The sequence below is a fragment of the Carya illinoinensis genome, chromosome 9 (assembly GCF_018687715.1).
Source record: "Carya illinoinensis cultivar Pawnee chromosome 9, C.illinoinensisPawnee_v1, whole genome shotgun sequence".
NCBI lineage: Eukaryota > Viridiplantae > Streptophyta > Magnoliopsida > Fagales > Juglandaceae > Carya > Carya illinoinensis.
This window is the reverse complement of record NC_056760.1, coordinates 24305150-24326224: the sequence shown is the minus strand read 5'-3', so window position 1 is coordinate 24326224 and position 21075 is coordinate 24305150. Positions and strand designations below refer to the sequence as shown.

The following is a 21075-nucleotide window of genomic DNA, read 5'->3' as shown; positions in this document are numbered from 1 at the left end:
GATTTGCTCTTGCAAAAACTGAGTTCTCTGAAAAGGAATTTTTTTTTGTAAGAATTCACGCTGCAGATCAGACCAACTAGAAATAGAATTAGGTCTCAAAGAATTAAACCAAATCTTCGCTTTATCCTTTAAAGAGAAAGGAAATAAACGAAGTCTAATGAATTCATCAGTAACAGCCCTAGTGATAAAAGTAGTGCAAGCCAACTCAAAATCTGTCAAGTGCTGGTAAGGACTCTCAGAATCCATCCCATGGAACTGAGGTATCACTGACATCATGCCATGCTTAATAGAGAAATTAGATGCATTTTCAGGTAAAACAATGCATGAAGGTGTAGTGGTGCGAGTGGGTTGCAAATAATCCTTAAGAGTGATTGGTGCAGGTGCAGCCATGTTTTCTGGTTCAATTTCAATTTCCTCACCTGACTGACTAATAGAAAAGACAGAAGAGCTATCTATCTCCAAACTGTGTATACTACTCTCAACACTCGATGTGACTCTATGCAACCTATTTGAACTGTCTCTCACCGATGACATGAAACATCAGTTAAAGAGCATAACAAAAATAACGAGTTTAAATTTAAGCTAAAATACTTTCCCCGGCAACGGCGCCAAAAACTTGACTCACTAAAAAATGAGTAGCACTAAAGCTATCCCAAGTGCAGGAAGATGTTGTATAATAATTAGGAATAAATTTCTAGATCGTCTCCTCAGGAAAAGTTACTTAAAAATCAAACTCGTTGAAAAAGGTGAAACAAAGAGAAAATAAAATGATGGTATGTGCAATGGATGGAAAATGGTACTAGTCATGGACTAGATTCATGTTTTTAGATTTTGATTGTCGTATTGGAATGTAAAGGACTAATAGATTAAACTCGAAAATTAATAAAACTAAATTAAGAATTAAACTAAATTAGGAGGTAATTGATAAAACATGCACTGAAAATTGAAAAGCCTCAAATTCAATGTTCTAGGGTTCATCATTATATTCGAATCACAAATTCTCAAATTAAACCACCGTAATTGTAATCACTACTAAAATGAAAGCTTAACAAAATGATAAAAATAAATAACATGAATTAAATGAATAACAAATAAATTACTCAAACGTCTAAATCAAAATTCTCTAAAATAATTCAGAAACTCAAAACTGAAATGAAATAGCAAGTAGGGAATTGAAAAGATCAAGCTAGTTGAATGTAGATGAAGATTCGAAGCGGTGGAGGAGGCTGAGCTGCAGTGGCAATTGGACCCCTCAAGGAGTTCTTCAATTTGCTGCAGTGTGAGTGAATGATCCAATGGAAATTGTGTAGCTGCGTGAATGATCGATTGAATGAATCCTCCTCTCCGAATCTGAATGAAAATCAAAGAAAAAATGAATTCTAAGTGTTTCTCTACTCAAAACCGAGTTTTCTAGCCAAAGAGTCGTCCTAAGATGTAAAAAAAACATATATATACTCGAGCCCACTGTCGAGCGGAAGTCGAGCGAGATGCAGGAAAAGAGATCGCTCGAGCGGAGGCATTTGGCCGCTCGAGCGAAATGTACATAAACCATATTATGTTTTTGCCTGACTTCGCTCGAGCGGCTAGAAGCTGCTGCTCGAGCGATATGTACCATAAACCATATTAATCAACAGTTGATAAAATTAGAGCAGAAATTCATGCTTTTAATGAATTAAAATCACAACTTTGATTTATTCATTTTTCCATATAAAACCAATGATAAAGTAATGAAAGAATTAATATATATTGGTTCCAAAAGCATTAAAAATGCAATAACTCAACTCAATCAAAACCCGCGTTTTCTTTTTGCCCCTTCAACAGTTGACAAACTCAACAGTGTTAAACCATCCTCTAGACACCCGTTTGAGGTTTGGCTACCAGAACTTGTCTTCAATAAACTGAATAGTTTTGTCACTCCCAAAGTGTCTAGAAATTCCTCTTGCATGTAGTTCACGGGTAATGAAGGCTTGAATGCTCGTATCCGGTAAACAGAGCCTGTTATGGTAGAAAAGAAACTCATCCATAAGGTTGAAGTCAACATGTTGTGGAGAAGGACCCAATTGCAATGCTACATATATAGGACCAAGCTTGGTATCAGTACTGTATTCTACTTTGATGGAGTCAAGGCCTGTTGTTGTTAATATGAGGGTGGTAAGCAACAAGGTCTTGCAGCTGAGGGTGTCAGCGACTTTGTTTTCAAACCATGTCTCGTTGATTTTTTCGCTAAAGTAAGCAATGGGATGTCCCTGCTGGTTGAGCACTCCCCTATGCTTGTAAGGAATGTGTCATAGGCAACTTTGAAAGGTTGTTTGAAGTTGGGCAATCGAAGGATAGGGGCCTTGGTGAGATGCGGCTTGATGGTTTGGAATGCTCGTTCGGCCGCTAGAGTCCATATGAATGGACCCTTCTTTGTGCACTCAATGATCTGGGCCATGATACTATTGAATCCTTGAATAAATCATTAATAGAATGAAGTTAATCCATGAAAGCTACATGCTTCGTGAACGTTGGTGGGGTCAGTGGAAACCCTTGGTCTAGAATGACAAAGCCTAGGAATACTACCAAACTTTGGCCAAATGCACACTTCTTTAAATGTATGGGGAAACTTTCAAAACGAAGGGCTTCCATTAACTTGATGCAGGTGCTGCAAGTGGTCGGGGTAGTTGTTGTTGAACACAAGTATGTCATCAAAATAGACCACAACAAACTTGTTAATGAATGGCTGGAGAATTTAGGTCATGACACGCATGAGCGTACTGGGGGCGTTCGTGAGCCCGAATGGCATTACAAGCCCCTTAAAAAGCCCCTCCCTCGTCTTGAAGGCAGTTTTTCACTTTTTCTTGGGCCATAATCGTATTTGTTGGTAGCCACTCCATAGGTCAATCTTGGAGAAAATCCGTGCACCATATAACACGTCTAACATGTCATCTAAGCGTGGAATAGGGAAGCGATACTTCACTGTAATTTTATTGATTGCATGACTATCGATGCACATCCGCCAGCTTCCGTCCTTCTTGGGTGTGAGTAGGGTGGGTATAACACATGGACTGAGGCTTTCATGAATAAACCTTTTGTCAAGCAGGCTCTGTATTTGCTATTGGAGCTCTTTGTGTTCAGTTGGGTCTCATCCGGTAAGCAGGTAAATTGGGCAAGGTTGCCCTAGGTACCAAGTCCAAAACATGCTGGATCTCTCTCATGGGGGGAAGAGAGTGCAGCAGTTCCTTTGGAGTGAGATCCGGAAACTCCTCCAAGAGTTCTCTTATTTAGGCAAGGGCTCACGGATAGCTGGTACCTCCGTGGTGTTCGTGCCAATTAAGAAAAAATAATTTCATGGTCGTGGCTCATTTGTGAGAATTGCCTTAGTGTGAGTACTCACTTGATGGATGATCGAAGTCGTGAATCTTCATTGGCTACAGGGTCACCTTCTTATCATTATACATGAAGGAATACCTGTTTTGATAACCATTGTACCTAACTCGCCTGTCATACAACCAAGGGCAACCTAATAGCAAGTGGCAAGCTTTCATAGGGATCATGTCACAACGTATGGTCTCGACATAATGTGGCTTGAGAGGGAAGGTGATCAAACACTAGTGTTTCATAGGGATGAAGGTATCGTCAGCCCAGCTCAGTCGATATGGTTGTGGGTGCTTATCCACTGGAAGTTTTCAGTTTTTTCGCACAACTTCTTGTGAGATAACGTTTATTCCTCTCTCATTGTCAATAATCAGATTGAAGGATCTCCCTTGGTGTTCCACCCGAGTGTGGAAAATATTGTTGCGTAACCAGTCATTCCCTATTGAGTCCCTTTTCTTATATCTTGTCAGTACATGCCGGATCACACAAACTGGTAGTTGGGACCCTTCAAGTATTTATTTTGATCCCTTAGCTTTGCCATCTTTATCAATATCCGAGGTCGTCTTGTCTTCGGTAGACGTAATCGTGTTTTCACAGGATAAAGTCAACCTCTATTCTTTTATGGGGAAAATCGTGTTGTTAGAGGGTCTTTGGAACGTGGCCAACCCATATTGTTGCTTCAGGCGTAGCTCTAGTGGATACGCCTCTTCCACGCATGTCAACCGGACGATGATTAGTTCCTTCCAAATGTCGTCTTGCAAGCCTGCTTCGTATCTTGCGATGGATTGGCGCTCTGTTTCAAACACACGGCTACGGATACTAAGTTCATGGAATTTATTCATTGACAAACATCAATCCTTGCCTTAACAACAACAACTCCTCAAAAAGTACCTCCTCATAGTCAATTGGTAAATACATCTCTTGTAGCCTTAGCTTCATCTCTTCCCAATCTGTAATAGGAGACTGATGCAGCCTGTGTAATTGCTCTTCAATGCTTTACCACCAGACTCACGCATGCCCCTTTAATTCATTCTCACAAAGCGAACTCTGCGGTTGGTAGTCATTCTGAACCAATCGAAATAATCTTCTAGGGACGTAATCCAATCTTGGAAAGTATACATATCTAACTTCCCATGAAAATCATGCACTTCTACTCGAATTCATCTCATGGCCACATCATGATGATTCTCATGAGTTTTGGTGTGGTTCATGAATGAATCCATGTGATGTGTCAGATTGTTTTCACCACTGTGAGTTCGTGGCATCCATCGGGATCCTTGGAACGGGGTAAAAGTCGGTGTACGTGATTGATCTTCTACGTTGTTGCCTCATTCCAAATGTAGTTTGGATTCCCCACTTTTTGGTGTATCCTCCAGTCTATTGATGCCTAAACCTTCTAGTTTATCGAACATGTGGTTCTAGACTACATCGACTTTCTTATTGAGGGAGCCCAGTTGAGTAATTACTTCTAGTAGGAGATCATCATGTTGTTGTGGTGTTAAGTAGGCAGAGTAATTAGTGGTTCGCGTATGCATGGTGATAACAATGGTAGGAATCTTGGCTCTGATTACGAAAATTGATGCAGAATGTAGCAACTCGTAAATAAAATGCAACTCACACCATGCACCAAGCGTCTCACCCGAATCTTCCCGTCTCAGGACCGAAAATAAACTTTATTGATACATAAAAACCTCTCTTATTATAACACTTGACTCTTTAAATAGACTACAATCATAGCTACGTTGTTGACAAACAAGTCTTGACTGCAATAAGATAATAAGGACTTGTACTCAAAAACAATAACTTAGATAAGCAACAATATGGAGATTTTTATCCCTATATTCTTAACTATGGAAAATAGACTTATTAACAACTACTGACTCCTAAGACTCCTTCTCAAGCCCAAAGTATACTAGTAACTTGGACTCCGACACCTTCTCCATGGTGATGGTTCCAATGTGGGGTAATGGTTGGTCAAAAAGTTGTGTCATTTACCAACTATTATGTTACCAATAGTTGTGTCCCTTGCCCACCAATATCTCATGATCTATAAATAGGGGTCATTGGTGCACATTAATGAAGACACTTAATTCCTTTTGTCCATCACCAACTACCCTCACGGAAGTGTTACCATATTGTCAATTTTACATTCAATTTTTGTACATTTTTGGTCTCTATTTTTCTACATTTTGTAATATTGACCATTAGAAACTAGGAACTATATATTGCTTGACATACGTAAGTTCCTATACAATAAAGTTAAGAGTAGGGGAAAAGCAAGGGAGATTCCGGATTTCACAAAAAAAGGCAACAATTGGATATACAAATATGTAATAATGAAGAAGGGGCGCCACAGAGATGTCTTCAAAAACTCTCGAAACATATTCTGTAAACTGTAATGGAGTTTTAAAATAACAAAAATGCTATAGCCACAGATTGTTGGTCCAGACAAATTTTGTTCTTTTTTTATTATTATTTAATGATTAAGAAAATACTTTTTTTAGTAATGTTGTGATTTAAAAAAAATATATATTTAAAAATATTATTAAAATGAATGAAAAAAATTAAATAAAAAAATAAAAAAGAAACTTCGTTCTTCTGGGGATGGGTCTCGTGTAGCACGGCTCTTTTCATTTATAAAGGGTTACGTGTTTGAATATCACTATCCACCATAGAAAGAAGCCTTGCGCGCATGAGAAAGGAGATACTGGGTAAATAGATAACTATATTTACATTTGAATGTAATTGTAAAAACTTCTTCTTCTTCCTTTATTTTTTTTTTAAACCTAAAAGTTTTAAAAAATTTTTTTAAAATTTTTTATTCTTAAGAGCAAAGCCAATGGCTAACTATATTTGACTATTATGTAATATTGGGATGCGTTGCTCTTCGATCGCATAAATCGTGTGTATGTACATGAACTGGTACAAGCTATGTTACAACCTCTAATATTGTACCAAACATGTAGCGCCAAGGCATGTGAAGTACTAGCAGATATAAAGACTGCAATGTTTGTCATGGGGTCGGGCCGGTACAAATCATTGAGATCGGAGAACCATCACGAGTGGCTCCCAACTAGGACCATATGTTGATCACCTTGCTAGGTTATCATATGCATGGCCATAGTGGTAGGAGGTTGTTTATGCCATGATAGACATGATTCTTCTTATCCTATAGCCCGTGTCCATGGAAAAGCAACAGAGAAATGATCTTCAGATAAATAATGATGTCTATAATAATCTGTTTCATGATCTTCTATGAAAAACAATCTTACCCTCGGCATCTTCATGCATAATATGTAAAACTTCATCCGAAGGAGTGTGGCGCTAGATTGTAGGCTAATGCAAATGATGCCCAATCTGAGCGAATTTGTCAGTAGCCGTATTGCCTTCCCTATAGACATGAGTCGTCGTTCAATTCATGTCAAGCGTCAATATAATCAACTTTATATCACTGACATGTTTCTGCACTTCTGCAGATTTAAACGTTCTATTTTCTGCAATGTTATCGATCAATGTCTTGGCATCTCCTTCAAGCCATACATCGTTCCAAGCATTTTCCTACACCAACTCAAGCCCTCTATGCAGCGCAGCCAGTTCTGCAATGGTGCTGTTGGCCATCCCTATTTGTTCAGCATAACCAAGTACGAATTCAGCCTTATGGTTTCTGAATAACCCTCCAATGCTAGCCCTCCCTGCTTTACCTTCCGAAGATCCATCAAAGTTCAGCTTTGTCCAACCAATTTTAGGCTTTTCCCATGCCACCGGAAAGGCCGCGACTTCCTTAGGCACATTGCGTAGAGAATTACTAATAATCTTATAGTAATTAGCAAATTTCCATGGTGATGAATCCTATGAGAGGTGATGGTTAAGGAAGTGTCAAGAGACATAACCTTTTGATTACTAATGATTGTGTCTGATAGGGTCCTCGGTCGAGATCCTAGACACCAAGCTGCCGCGCCCCTTCTTGCTCCTCAATGACCGATGTGGGCTGCCACTTGCTTGACCGTGATGGTTATGGGTGGTGTTGGCTGAGTTCGTATGGTTGATCAGTGGCTAATGGTGGGCGAGATTCTAGTGACTGGGCGTGCATGCATGCATGTGCATTAGCTGAATCGTCAAAAACGGTTGTGAGTGGGATCAGGTGGTTAAGTGGCTGGCTGACCAAGTCAGGCACACGTGGCTCCTGCTGGTGGGCTGACCAAGTCAGGCACCAGGTGTCTCCTGATGGTGGCTGACCAAGTCAAGCACAGGTGTCACTCACTTGGGGGGCTGACCAAGTCTCATAGAGGTGTCTTCTGATGATGAAGCACACGTGGCTACGGGTGGTTTAAGCGGGTTGGTCGAGTGGGTGATGGCTAAGCGGTTTAAGGGATGGTTGGTTACTCCCTACAAAGTAGGGGAGCGGTTGTGGCTAGACAGGTGGCAAGGGATGGGTGTGTGGCTTGACTGGTGGGTGGTAACTGTCAGCTTGTCCCTGACCTTGCTCCAAATTCGACCAGGGTGGCTTGGTGCAGACCAGATGCCTTTCAATGGCAACTCGTGGCTGCCTTAAGTGATGCCCCACCCGAATGGTTCAAAATAATCAGCAAGCAAATGCGAATGTGATGCAATAGACACAATCCAAAATGTTGAAATACCTCAACAATGCATTAATCAAATGAAAACAATGAAATCAACAGGTTACCCTGATTCACGAATTGCACAGGGTGAGCCTTCTCCTTTGAGATTCACGGATTGCACCCAATGGAGCCCAAGTGACAAAGCACCAATGTGTCTGTGGGGGCTTACAAGCCAAATTCATCCAAATGTTCAAAGATAAAACTAAATGATAGCCTATTGCCTCACTTATACTAGAAAGCAATTAAAACGATTACAAAGGGAAAATGGTTCTGGGCCGACGCCTCCTGGTTAAGGCCTCATGCTGTCAGTGGCCCATGGGTGGCCAGGATGACTCACAGCATAGGCTTCATGCTTGCACGTGTGGGTCTTCAGGTTGGTCTGGCGAGCTAGCCTTGGCTGGTCCCTGGTCCTTGCATGTGTGGCCCAGGTTGTGTGGGCTGGGCGCCATTGGTGAGTCGCTGGGTTGGACTGTGGTTGGCTTAAGCATGGCAGGCTGTTGCATGGCCCAGGCTAGTGGGGCCTGGGCGTTGGTCTGCATGACCCAGGCTGTGGTGCATGGGCGTTGGTCAGTAAGACCTTGGCCAAAGCTAGGGTGTTGATCAGCATGGCCCTGGTCAAGACCAAGGCATTGAGCAGCAAGGCCCTGGCCAAGGCTAGGGCGTTGATTAGCATGGCCTTGGTCAAGACCAGGGCGTTGAGCAGCATGCCAGCATGCTTGGGCCTGTTGGGCAGTCGCACCGTCAATTCCAAAGCCATGCGCTGAGTGTGGTGTGACAACCTCGCTTGCGTGCGCGCGCCGACTGTTCGCTGCCTGATGGAGGGTGATCGTGGTCTAGCATTCACCAAGGGCTCGGTCTGTGGGCAATCAAGCGACGCCAACAATGCTGCTGGCGTGCTGTCCTGGCATGGGCTGGTGCTGGTCAAGGCATTGTCCGTGGCGTCCTGCCTTGGGGTTTTGACATTCCCCCTCCCTTTTAGCATATCCTTGCCCTCAAGGATCAATTGGGGATACTTCTTCTCCAGCCCATCATAGTCCTCCTAAGTTGCCTCGTCCTTTGATAATCCTTCCCACAGGATCAATGTTTGCCACACCCTTGGTCTCCCTCAGCCCCTTCGATGTAGCCTATATCCGAGCACTTCCTTTGGCTTCATAAGGATCCTTCCCTCATGATCCACTATGGGTAACTCCTCCCCAATGAGACTCGGATCTCCAACCTTCTTCTTGAGTAAGGAAACATGGAAAACCGGGTGCAATTGTGAAGTTGGTGGAAGTTGAAGCTTGTATACAACACTGCCCAGTTTCTCCAACACTCTATAAGGCCCATAGAACTTCTGGTTCAGCTTTGCACTCACAGTTTTCCTCATGGTCTTCTACCCGAATTGCCTAAGCTTCAAGTAGACATAGTTGCCTACTTTGAAGGACACAGCACGTCATCCCTGATCATGATACTTCTTCATTCGAGTTTGGGCCTTCTTGAGCTCTCTTTTAACTTTGGCCAGTACCTTGTCCCTATCAATCAGCTCCTACTCTACTTCATTATTACTGGCTGAGCCCTTTTCATAGCCGACCAAGAGTGGTGGTGGTCTGCCATATACGACTTCAAAAGGGCTTTTCTCAATAGAAGAGTGATAAGAGGTGTTATACCAAAATTCTGCCCATGGAAGGTAATCTGCCCATCTCCTTTGCTCTTCATGACAGAAGCACCTCAAATATTGTTCTAAAGTCCTATTGACCACCTCAGATTGGCCATCCGTTTGTGGGTGATAGGAGGAACTCGTCTTAAGCTTGCTGCCTTGTAATTCAAATAGCTGCCTCCAAAATGAACTCATAAAGACCTTGTCCCAATCTGATACTATGGTCCTTGGAAACCCATGCAGCTTAGTAATGTTGTTGACAAAGGCTTTAGCCACTGACTTGGCTGTATAAGGGTGATATAGAGGGATAAAGTGGGCATACTTGCTTAGCCGGTCTACTACCACCAGAATCACTTCATGCCCTGCACTAATGGGTAGTCCCTCTATGAAATCCATAGCCAAGTCTTCCCAAATTCTGTTTGGAATTGGCAATGGTTGGAGAAGTCCCGCTTCTGGCCTAGTGTCATACTTGGCCTTTTGACAGATGTCACAGCTGGCCACAAGTCTCTTAACATCACCCTTGATTCCTTCCCAATGGAAGAAATGCTCCAATAGGATGTATGTTCTCAACCATCCAGAACGACCACCTTCCTTGCTATTATGGAAATGATCTAGGATGTCCTTCCTGAGATTGGGAACGTTCGGCACATAAACATAGTTCTTGTAGAAGATCAGACCGTCTCTCACTTTGTAGTTTACAACCCCTTGCCCTTGGGCATCCAAGAGCTCAATGATCTCAAGTGCCCTTGCATCCAATCTGGTAGCCTCTCTGATCTTGTCCCATACTCGCCATTCTGCCCCGCTTAGTGTCAAGTTTGATGACTCCTCGTCATCTCCCACTACCTCAAGTAGTTGGCTGCCTTCCCTGCGGCTTAAGGCATCGGCCACCTTATTTTCCTTGCCCGGTTGATAGACTATGTCATACTCAAAGCCTAGCAACTTGACAAGGAACTTCTGTTGTTCCAGGGTGACAATTTTCTACTACAATAGATGCCTTAAGGCCTGCTGGTCTATGATGATGGTAAACTTGCGCCCCAAGAGGTATGGGTGCCACACCTTGACAGCATGCACCACTGCCAATAGCTCTCGGGCATAGGTACTCCATGCTTTCTTCATAGGCCCGAGTGCCTTGGAAATGAAGGCCAAAGGCCTTCGGTCTTGGACCAACACAGCCCTGATGCCTTTGCCGCTTGCATCTGTATAAACTTCAAACGGTCTCTCAAAATTGGGAAGTGCCAACACAGGTGTCTTGGTCATGGCTCGCTTCAGTTCTTCAAAGGCTTCCCTAGCCTCGGTTGTCCACTCGAAACTGTACTTCTTGAACATTGCTGTGAGTGGATTGGCTATGAGCCCATAGCCTTTGACAAACCTCCTGTAATAACCCGTGAGCCCCAGAAATCCTCTCAAGGCTGAGATGTCTTTGGGTAGAGGCCAATCCACCATAGCCAATATCTTTCTGTGATCAACTTTGACACCATCTCCTGAGATAAAGTGGCCTAAGTACTCCAACTCCTTCTCCATGAAGGCACACTTGGTAGCTTTGATAAAGAAATGATGCTCCTCCAGAATTGTTAGCACCTTCTCCAAGTGTTGCTTATGCTCTTCAATGGTCTTAGAATAGACCAAAATGTCATCAAAGAGACAAGCACAAACTTCTGAAATAGTGGCTTGAAGATGCTATTCATTGCAGCCTAAAACGTTGATGGAGCATTACACAAACCGAAAGGCATCACCAGGTATTCATAATGGCCTGAGTGAGTCCTAAAGGCTGTCTTATGGATGTCTTCCTCATTCATTTGAATCTGATAGTAGCCAGCCCATAAATCTAACTTTGAGAACACCGCAGCCCCTTGCAGCTCATCTAACATTTCATCGACAGTGGGGATTGGAAATCTGTCATTGACTGTGGCTTCATTCAAGGCCCTATAGTCCGTATAGAACCTCCATGTACCATCCTTCTTCCTCACCAACAGCACCGGTGAAGAAAAGGGACTGGTACTAGGGCGGATTAGGCCACTCTTCAGCATCTCATCCACCTGTCGTTCAATCTCTCCCTTCTGATAGTGGGCGTATCTATAGGGTGGCACGTTGATCAGCTTGGTTTCATCCACTAGTCGAATTCTGTGATCAAACTCTCTAGGAGGTGGAAGTGCAGTGGGCACCTCAAGTACCCCCCTGTGGGCTGCTAAGACTGGCTTGACTTCCTCAGGCAGTAGCTCTAAATCATCATGGGTGCCCTCCTGACCCTTGTTTTCGACTTGTCTCATTACATCCTCTTTGGCCACCACGATGGCGAAGCAATGTGCCCTGCCTTTGCAAAGCTTCTCAAACATAATAGCTTCGCATGACTTGATCTCCTTACTGGCAATGGTTGTCCACAGTCTCTTCTTGGAGCCAAGTTTAAACTCCATGGTCATGTTGTGATAGTCATGGACGACCCTGCCAAGGCTCTTCAGCCAAGCATTCCCCAAGACTAAGTCAAGGCCGACCAAGGGTAGCACATGCAAGTCTGCCATAATACGGACCCCCTGAACATTCATCTTCACTTCATGGATGAGGGCCTCACATTGCAACTTTTCTCCACTTGCCACCTTTACTTCAAATGGGGGAATAGGGCTCGGCTTAAGTCCAACCTTGCCCACAATGCTGGAATTAATGAAGTTGTGTGTGGAGCCGCTATCCACTAGCAGAGTCACTTCATGCTTACCCACCCATGCCATCATCCTCATGGACGTGGGTTTAGAAATGTCAGCCATGGCATTCAATGATAGCTCAGCCTCCTCTGGTGTGCCACCAGATTCGGTTTCCTCGGTTTCCTCCTCTTGGCTGGGTTCCTCTTGGTTGGTTTCAGACTCATCATCACTTGACTCGTCCTCAAACATAAACAAGGCCTGAGCTACCTTGCACTTGTGACCGGGGCCCCATTTGTCTCAGCACTTAAAACACAGCCCCTTCTTGATACTCTTTTGCACCTCTTCACTGGATAGCTTCTTGATCTCCGGTCTCGGTTTGGAGGTGGTGGCTGATGTGTCCCTTCCCTTCCAAGAGACCTTGGTTTGCACCATCTTGAAAGACTTGCTCCCCATGTCTTTGGTTGGGAGTCGCTCACTAGAATGGCTCTCCTCAAGAATTTCAGCCATCTTCATCACCTCGGGTAGCCTTGTGGGCTATCTAAGTTTGATTTCCTTGGCAAGCCAAGGTCTCAAACCATCAATGAATGTGCCTATCAAAGCTTCCTCCGACCAGCCCCTAACCATGATCTGTAGCTGCCTGAACTCCTCTATATAGTGCTGGACCTTGCCCTCTTGCCTTAGCTTGGCCAGCTGCCCATGGTGATTGATAACTGGTGATGGCCCGAACTGACTGAGGAGCTCCTTCTCAAAGGCTGTCCAACCCAGCCTCATATGATCCTTGTCGTACTGGTCCCTTATCCAACGCCACCATTTTCCAGCCCCGCCTTCAAGGTAAAAGCAGGTTATGGACACCCTCTCATGGCGTGGGATGTCATATGTCAAAAAGTAGTGGTGGACCTTGTCCAACCACTCATAGGGGTCACCACCGCTATACTTTGGGAAGTCGACCTTAGGCCGCCTGGGTCCCCAATCCTGATGCCGGTTTCCTCTTCTATCTTTATAGTCATCCCTCTCAAATTGTGGCCCATGGTAGCCATGACCTGGCTGCCTTCTCCATGCCCTGGGTTGTTCATGTTGGTAAGGCTCCTCATAGCCTTGCTCGTGCTCAAATTCCTGGTTCTCATGGTGAACACTAGAGCTCCTAGCCCGATAGTCAGCCAACAGCTCCTCTCTCTCAAAGGTAACATTCAGAATCCACCTCTCATGGTAACCTTGAAGGTTCCCTACACGGCCACCATGCCTTAAACCTTGCCTTGGAGACGCATGCATGGACTCGGTTACACTGGCTTCCAGTCCATCAGCATAGGCCTCACCCCCATAAGGTGGTGTCCCAGGACGGTTCTCGGCTAGTCTTCTCTCTAGCCGCTCTAATGTGGTGTTCGTCTCTCTCCTTATGTTCTCCATGGCCCTCTGGTTATCCTTGTTAGAGGTCTCCATGGCCACACGCAGCTCGGCTAAGTTGTTAGTGACACCATCAAGAATTGAAGTAATCTTGTTGGTGTGATCCTCTAGAACTTCTAGCCGGGCTCTATTAGAAATGCCCGTAGGCTCCTCTACAGACTGCCTCTCTTGCATATTAATTCACTCTTACTACTATATCATGGCTGAGTGGCTTGCAAACTGACTCTCACAGATGGTTTAGGCTTGCAAATTGTTGGTAAAAAGGGATGAAAAACGGGCTGATGGTGGAGGCTCAGGGTTCCAACCTTGGGTCCTTCACCTTCAAGGGTGACCGACCCCAACCACAAACTGAGTTCAACCTTGGGTTGCTCACGTTCTAGCGTGGCAATCGCTCCAAACCTATCTACTCCTTCCTCTACCACAACCCCCAAACTTCACAATGCAATATTAACAATAGAAAGAAAAAATTGCAGTAACGCCGGGATCCTCCATGGATCCCCCAACCAAACTCACAAAGACAAGTGATGGGTTGCCTACCTCAATAGAGAAGTGAGAACCTCTCTTGAACCTTCAAGCACGTAGCTGCTCTCAATGAAAGCACCAAATTGGTGATAGGGTCCTCGGTCGAGATCCTAGACACCAAGCTGTCGCGCCCCTTCTTACTCTTCAATGATCGATGTGGGCTGCCACTTGCTTGACCGTGATGGTTATGGGTGGCGTTGGCTGAGTTCGTATGGTTGATCAGTGGTTGATGGTGGGCGAGATTCTAGTGACTGGGCGTGCATGCATGCATGTGCATTAGCTGAATCGTCAAAAACGGTTGTGAGTGGGATCAGGTGGTTAAGTGGCTGGCTGACCAAGTCAGGCACACGTGGCTCCTGCTGGTGGGCTGACCAAGTCAGGCACCAGGTGTCTCCTGATGGTGGCTGACCAAGTCAAGCATAGGTGTCACTCGCTTGGGGGGCTGACCAAGTCTCACAGAGGGGTCTTCTGATGATGAAGCACACGTGGCTAAGGGTGGTTTAAGTGGGTTGGCCGAGTGGGTGATGGCTGAACGGTTTAAGGGATGGTTGGTTACTCCCTACAAAGTAGAGGAGCGGTTGTGGCTAGACAAGTGGCAAGGGCTAGGCGTGTGGCTTGGCTGGTGGGTGGTAACTATCAGCTTGTCCCTGACCTTGCTTCAGATTCGACCAAGGTTGGCCTGATGCAGACCAGATGCCCTTCAATGGCAACTCGTGGCTGCCTTAAGCGATGCCCCACTCGAACGGTTCAAAATAATCAGCAAGCAAATGCGAATGTGATGTAATAGACACAATCCAAAATGCTGAAATACCTCAACAATGTATTAATCAAAGGAAAACAATGAAATCAACAGGTTACCCTGATTCACCAATTGCATAGGGTGAGCCTTCTCCTTTGAGATTCACGGATTGCACCCAATGAAGCCTAAGTGACAAAGCACCAATGTGTCTATGGGGGCTTACAAGCCAAATTCGTCCAAATGTTCAAAGATAAAACTAAGTGATAGCCTATTGCCTCACTTATACTAGAAAGCAATTAAAACTATTACAAAGGGAAAATGGTTCTGCGCCCACGCCTCCTGGTTAAGGCCTCATGCTGTCAGTGGCCCATGGGTGGCCAGGATGACTCACAGCATAGGCTTCATGCTTGCACGCGTGGGTCTTCAGGTTAGCCTGTCGGGCTAGCCTTGGCTAGTCCCTGGTCCTTGCATGATTGACCCAGGTTGTGTGGGTTGGACAACATTGGTGAGTCGCTGGGTTGGACCATAGTTGGCTTAAGCATGGCAGGCTGTTGCATGACCCAGGCTAGTGGGGCCTGGGCGTTGGTCTGCATGGCCCAGGCTGTGGTGCCTGGGCGTTGGTCAGCAAGACCTTGGCCAAAGCCAGGGTGTTGATCAGCATGGCCCTGGTCAAGACCATGGCGTTGAGCAGCAAGGCCCTGGCGTTGATTAGCATGGCCCTGGTCAAGACCAGGGCGTTGAGCGGCATACCAACATGTGTAGGCCTGCTGGACAGCCGCACCGTCAATTCCAAGGTGGGTGTGCAAGCGTGCGCTGCACGGGTGCCTAGGCCATGCATGGGCCTTGTGCCTACGCACGGCCCATGCATGCACGCGGTGTGTGCGCATAGCCCATGAGTGCCCGCTGCACACGCGCACTAGGCATGCGTGCAGTCTAGCCGTGCGCTGAGTGTGGTGTGACAACTTCGCTTGCGTGCGCGTGCCGACTGTTCGCTGCCTGATGGAGGGTGACCGTGGTCTAGCATTCACCAAGGACTCGATCTGTGGGCAATCAAGCGACGCCAACAGTGCTGTTGGCGTGCTGTCCTGGCATGGGCTGGTGCTGGTCAAGGCATGGCCCGTGGCCTCCTACCTTGGGGTTTTGACACACTTGTTAATGGTTGTATCATTTGCCAATTATTATATTACTAATAATTTTGCCCCTTGTCAACCAGTGTCTCATGGCCTATAAATAGAAGGGTTATTGGTGTACAATAAAGACACAATTTTCTTTGTCCATCATCAATTTGTGGGACAAATACTTTCATGGGAGTGTCACCATATTGTTGATTTTACATTTGATTTTCGTCTATTTTTGTTCTCCATTTTTTTACAGTGGTATCAGCCTGGTCATGACAAAGAGTTAATTTCGTGTACTGAGAGGATGATCAATAGGCAAGTGCTTAATTTGACAACCATACTTGTCTATTACAATCATATTTAGAGACTTTCAAATCCAAGAGGAAAACTTTTCCAAATCATGATAGGGGGCCTAGAGTTTATTGGGAATCTTCAAAATATTGTAAGTTGTTATTATTTTAAAAATAATTATTTGCATTTTTTATATAAAGAAACAGTACACTGCCTAACAAATTTACACACACTGTAACTATTTTGGCTTGCCGGGGCCCCTCACCTCCATCGGGATTCTAGATTGTTGGGGACACGTATCTTGCTGGAGGGAAGTGGCCAAGATTAGTGCCATTTTATCCAACGGTCAGGAAAATTCAAATAATTCTTGGCCAATCGTTTAGCCAAGTAAGGAACCAAACAACCTAAATGACATTAACGGACCTAAATGCCGTATTTTGTTTAAAATTTTGAAAAAATTATAAGATAAAATGAGTCGAAAGGGTTTTAACATCCAAGCCCCCTAAACATTTAAGAAAAATAAATCAAGAAAATAGATAAAGAAACTCGTTGACTTTGGTGTAAGACTGAGTTGATCCGCAAGCTTATTTTTAAAAGTTTTGTTATATACAAATAAAGTCGCATATTAATTTGGGTACCAATACTGATTTTTTCATACTTAAAATTTAAATTAGTATTGTTTTCAATAAAATTTATTTTCTAATCAATCACAATAAATTAGTGTACATATTAGTACACAAATATACTTACAACTAGACCTTTTCTATTTTGCAATCCTTCTCAAATTACTTGCCACGTGGCATGAATTGCGTATCCAACGGTTAAGAATACCACAGTCGTGTGGGTTTGATGCTTGGATCGATGCAACCTAGTGGGTCTTCTGTTATCCGTCGCTTTACTCTCATATATTTGTAGGAAAATTCTATGTGCAGTCATTTTCACGGACTCCTTTGTACACTCCAGTGATATGATTGGTTGTGTATTAAAAAAAATTAATCAAGCCAATTATATCAGTGGAGTGTGCAGAGAGTGCGCAAAAATGACTGTACGTAGCATTACTCTTATTTGTATTGCTTCTCCAACGTATAAAATATCTATTTTCTGGTCCTTTAACTCTGTATTTCAAGGATGGGATTCTGGATTCCATTTCTCCATCTCACTGCTCAAACTTTTAAAACACAAAAACGTGAACGAAAAATATAACTTTTTTTTTTTAACAAAATTATTTTTAATCACTCATTAAATTAAATACGAATAAGATATTTGGAGTTTTTTGTTCATTTTTTACCCTTTTTTTCTTCCTTTTTAATAGTCTCTTGATGAAAAAAATATATATCGTACAACCGACAATGAGATTTGATCACACACAATTAAACGAATATTCCACCAATAAAGTTTTGTGTATGGCCTTACAATCACAATCAACAAAATCTTTTTATTGTTGTTGCATACGAGGACTTTTATATATACCTATTTACATTTTAGTCTTTAAAAGGCATCCTTTTTACCTATAAGCCACAACCAGTCAAGAGCAACCCCTGCAAATATACCGCCCAACAGAAACAGCACAAGCAAGTTGCCCAAAGCGTTTTGCTCAGGTCCCTACAAAACAATGAATCCAACATATATCCATGAGAAAGTATCCAGCCTGATAAACCTACATTTCCCGCACGAGATAAATAATAACGTTACAATTACAACACATTATGCAACACGATATACATGATGTCAACGAACCTTGTAACCTTTAGGTGCCACTGTAAGGACACAGACGGTAAGGTAGCCATTGGAGACACCCAACAAAGATGTGAGCAGGATCATCCATCCCTTGTCACCATATTTAGCCGTGAAGTAGAATGCTGGGATGAGTAAGAAACGGGAAAGAATTGCAATCATAAGTCCCTTCCTGGACTCCAACTTCAAGCTGTCTACGAGTGGAATGTATCTTGATATCAGATCCCACAAATTGTACATCGCAATCAGAACAGGCGCGTACCTGAAACACGATGGTGCATGGCATATTAATCGTTTAAGAGTACTGCAAACTTCATTCAAAATGCAGTTTAAAACATTTAGCAGTGCATTGAAAATGATGGAAATGATGAGTAGTTTTATAAGAAACTGGCTGTCTAAGAATCCTGTGGAAAACATTCATTCATTCAACTTGCAATAGGAGAATAAAGCGATGATTTTCTGTTTCATGTATTAGGAGCAGTACTTACCACGAGCCCATTCCATGAAATCCGGTATTTTCGTACAAGAACCCGGGGAAGATTGACAATGTCAACACATATATCAGAAACAAGTCAATTGCAAAATCTATATTCTGGAAGAACAGTAGCTTATTGCTCAAGCGCTCCTGGTGTTTCGTGTCATCTTCATCCTGTGAAAATTTCTAAAGCATTCAAGTGACTCTAAAAAATTCACTAAACATGATGTATTATGGGGTTAAAGAAAAGTAGCAGTACTCCTTGGTTTGTGTTTTTCTGGATTCCAGCAGCAGCAAGGTCAGCTGATACAGTTTTCGATCCTTCTGAGGCTGCCTTCGCGCGATAGTACTTCACTATTGGCAACTTAGGGAAGACCATTGCGTAAAGAAGAATACACAGAAACTCAAAGAACGTGGACATCGCCAGGAATAACACTGGAAAAGAAAGATTTCTTTTGTAATCATCGAAAGAGTTTCAGATATTTCCATTTTATTTTATTTCTCAGTACTGAAGACAATGAACCCAAAGTAATGAAATTGCGAAAGAATTCAAAAAGTTTGAAATGCCAAGGATCGTCGTGAATTATATAAGTATCGTATAGTCATTTTGATAAAGAGAATGATCTATTATTAAAAAATTAATTTTTTTTATATAAATTTCACATTTATTTAAATTTTTTAAAATGATTATAAAGCACTTGCAATCTCATGACTGCAAGTATTATTTTTCTAAAATTTTTACAGTAGAAAAGCATAAAATTTGTCGATTGTAAAAAAAACAAAGGGAGTAAACCTACTAGCTCCCTTGCGAAGCCCGTTCTGAGATTTCTCGAAGGCTGCTTTTGTGATTAGCCTCAAAGCAGAGGACAGAGCCCCTGACGCGGCCAGACCAGCAAGGAAGGACTGCAGAAGAAACAAAATGGCCGGACGTTTTCAATTAGGTTGAGCAGATGAAAACAAAGACAAAAGTTCTTGTGAGAGCATGCAGTTAAAATAAGTCTTAAGAATACATACCTGAATGAATTCAGGACACATGAAAGATAGGTCTCCAACCATTCCGCCTTGAACATGGGCATCTGCAACTCCAAAGCACGCAGAAAGCAAACATATACCAACAAAAGGTCCAATTCCACCTCTCCCTGATGTGGCTAAATCCAACTGTATGTCACCAAACATATATTGGAATCATCAAGGAAAATCAGAATTTGGTACAGTATGAATTACAAAGCTAGATGGCAAAACACGAGAACAAAAAACTTGGAAGATCTTTACTTACAACTAAGACCAACAAAGTACTAGCGAAGAAAAGAGTGTATCCAAATAAATTGCGCCACCTAGTGCTGATCTTTGACTCGTTGTATGCCAGTATTGCCATTGTTCCAAGCGCGAATGGTTGATAAACGAGTGTGAGTACTCGTGAAGGATGGTATTTCTTGTGGGGAGAGCGAAAACTTCATTAGTTAATTCATCCAGGGACTCATCTTATCATCAATAAAACTATTGAAGTACAGGATGACATTAAGTGCATCAATGAGAAATTATTGCCTCCATTCTTACACTCCCAGCATTTTTTTTTCCAGATCTGTACAATCTTACTCTATCCTCGCTTCCAAATTATAGTTTTCTGTCTTTTTAAAGGTCATACACTGTGAATTCCTAAACCAAAGCAGAAAATTGGGATGATTCGTCTCTCGGTCGAGACCACCTTAATTTATCCTTCTCATACAGTATCAAAGTTGAACTACAATAAGCAAGCTCTTTACTTTTTCCTTCCCTCAAAAGATAAAAGCCCTTGATACTGTGTATCTTCAGAGAGCAGTTTATGCAGCAATTTTTTTTCCACAAAAAAAAAATACATAAAGTAAGCATGAGCTACTTACCGGGAATAATTGATAGTAGTAGTCTCCAATTGTCAGCATACTGTTCCATGCAACAAGGGACCCCAGCCCAAGAACAAAACAAACCAGCATTGCTTTATACTTTCCCTGCTTATTACACATATTGATTCTACATTAATATAACTTGTTCTTAACTGTCATAAACTCAACTGATCATTATCTTCCTCTTGAATGAAACAGTGTTTTAGTACAAACCTCAAGCCTCATTGGAGCCTCGATTTCATTAGCAATAGTCATGGCTATTGTCTCTCTTCAAGACTGCCAATAGTACTTGTACTAAAAATGGTCCGATGGAAGTTCTTGACTATGCTCTATTTGCTTTAATGGTTGTGGGTCTTTTGAGTAGCAACAAATAGCTGCAATTTCAAGAATAAGAACTTCAATAAACATTCCAACAGATATACGAATTGTTTGAAGAGCGCAGGAGGGAGGAATAAATTATCCAAATTCTCACTCTTCAATGGATGAAAACAGAATACTTTAACATGTTCTGTGAGAAAATGTTAAAGCACTTAGTTCTTGAATCAACGCGCGGAGCAAAATGATGTGTTATACAATATACAGTGCAAAATGAGTTAAATAAAGAAACCCCATCGATAGCACCAAAGCAGAGAAATGTGCTTTAGTTTTATTGCAAGAATGGGAGGTGGAC

At 43.0% G+C, this 21075-nt stretch overlaps 1 protein-coding gene across 1 annotated transcript; it reads right to left on the bottom strand.

Annotated features, from left to right (window-relative positions):
- Positions 1–17671: 17671 nt before the first annotated feature.
- On the bottom strand, positions 17672–21075 carry LOC122275260 (equilibrative nucleotide transporter 3-like). The gene is made up of 10 exons (XM_043084239.1): positions 20878–21075; positions 20619–20779; positions 20406–20510; positions 19802–19957; positions 19540–19683; positions 19323–19428; positions 18785–18960; positions 18539–18699; positions 18054–18312; positions 17672–17918 (listed from the first exon to the last, which is right to left on the bottom strand). The coding sequence occupies exons 2-10, from the start codon at positions 20658–20660 to the stop codon at positions 17805–17807; spliced, it is 1263 nt and encodes a 420-aa protein (XP_042940173.1). The 5' UTR covers positions 20661–20779; positions 20878–21075; the 3' UTR covers positions 17672–17804.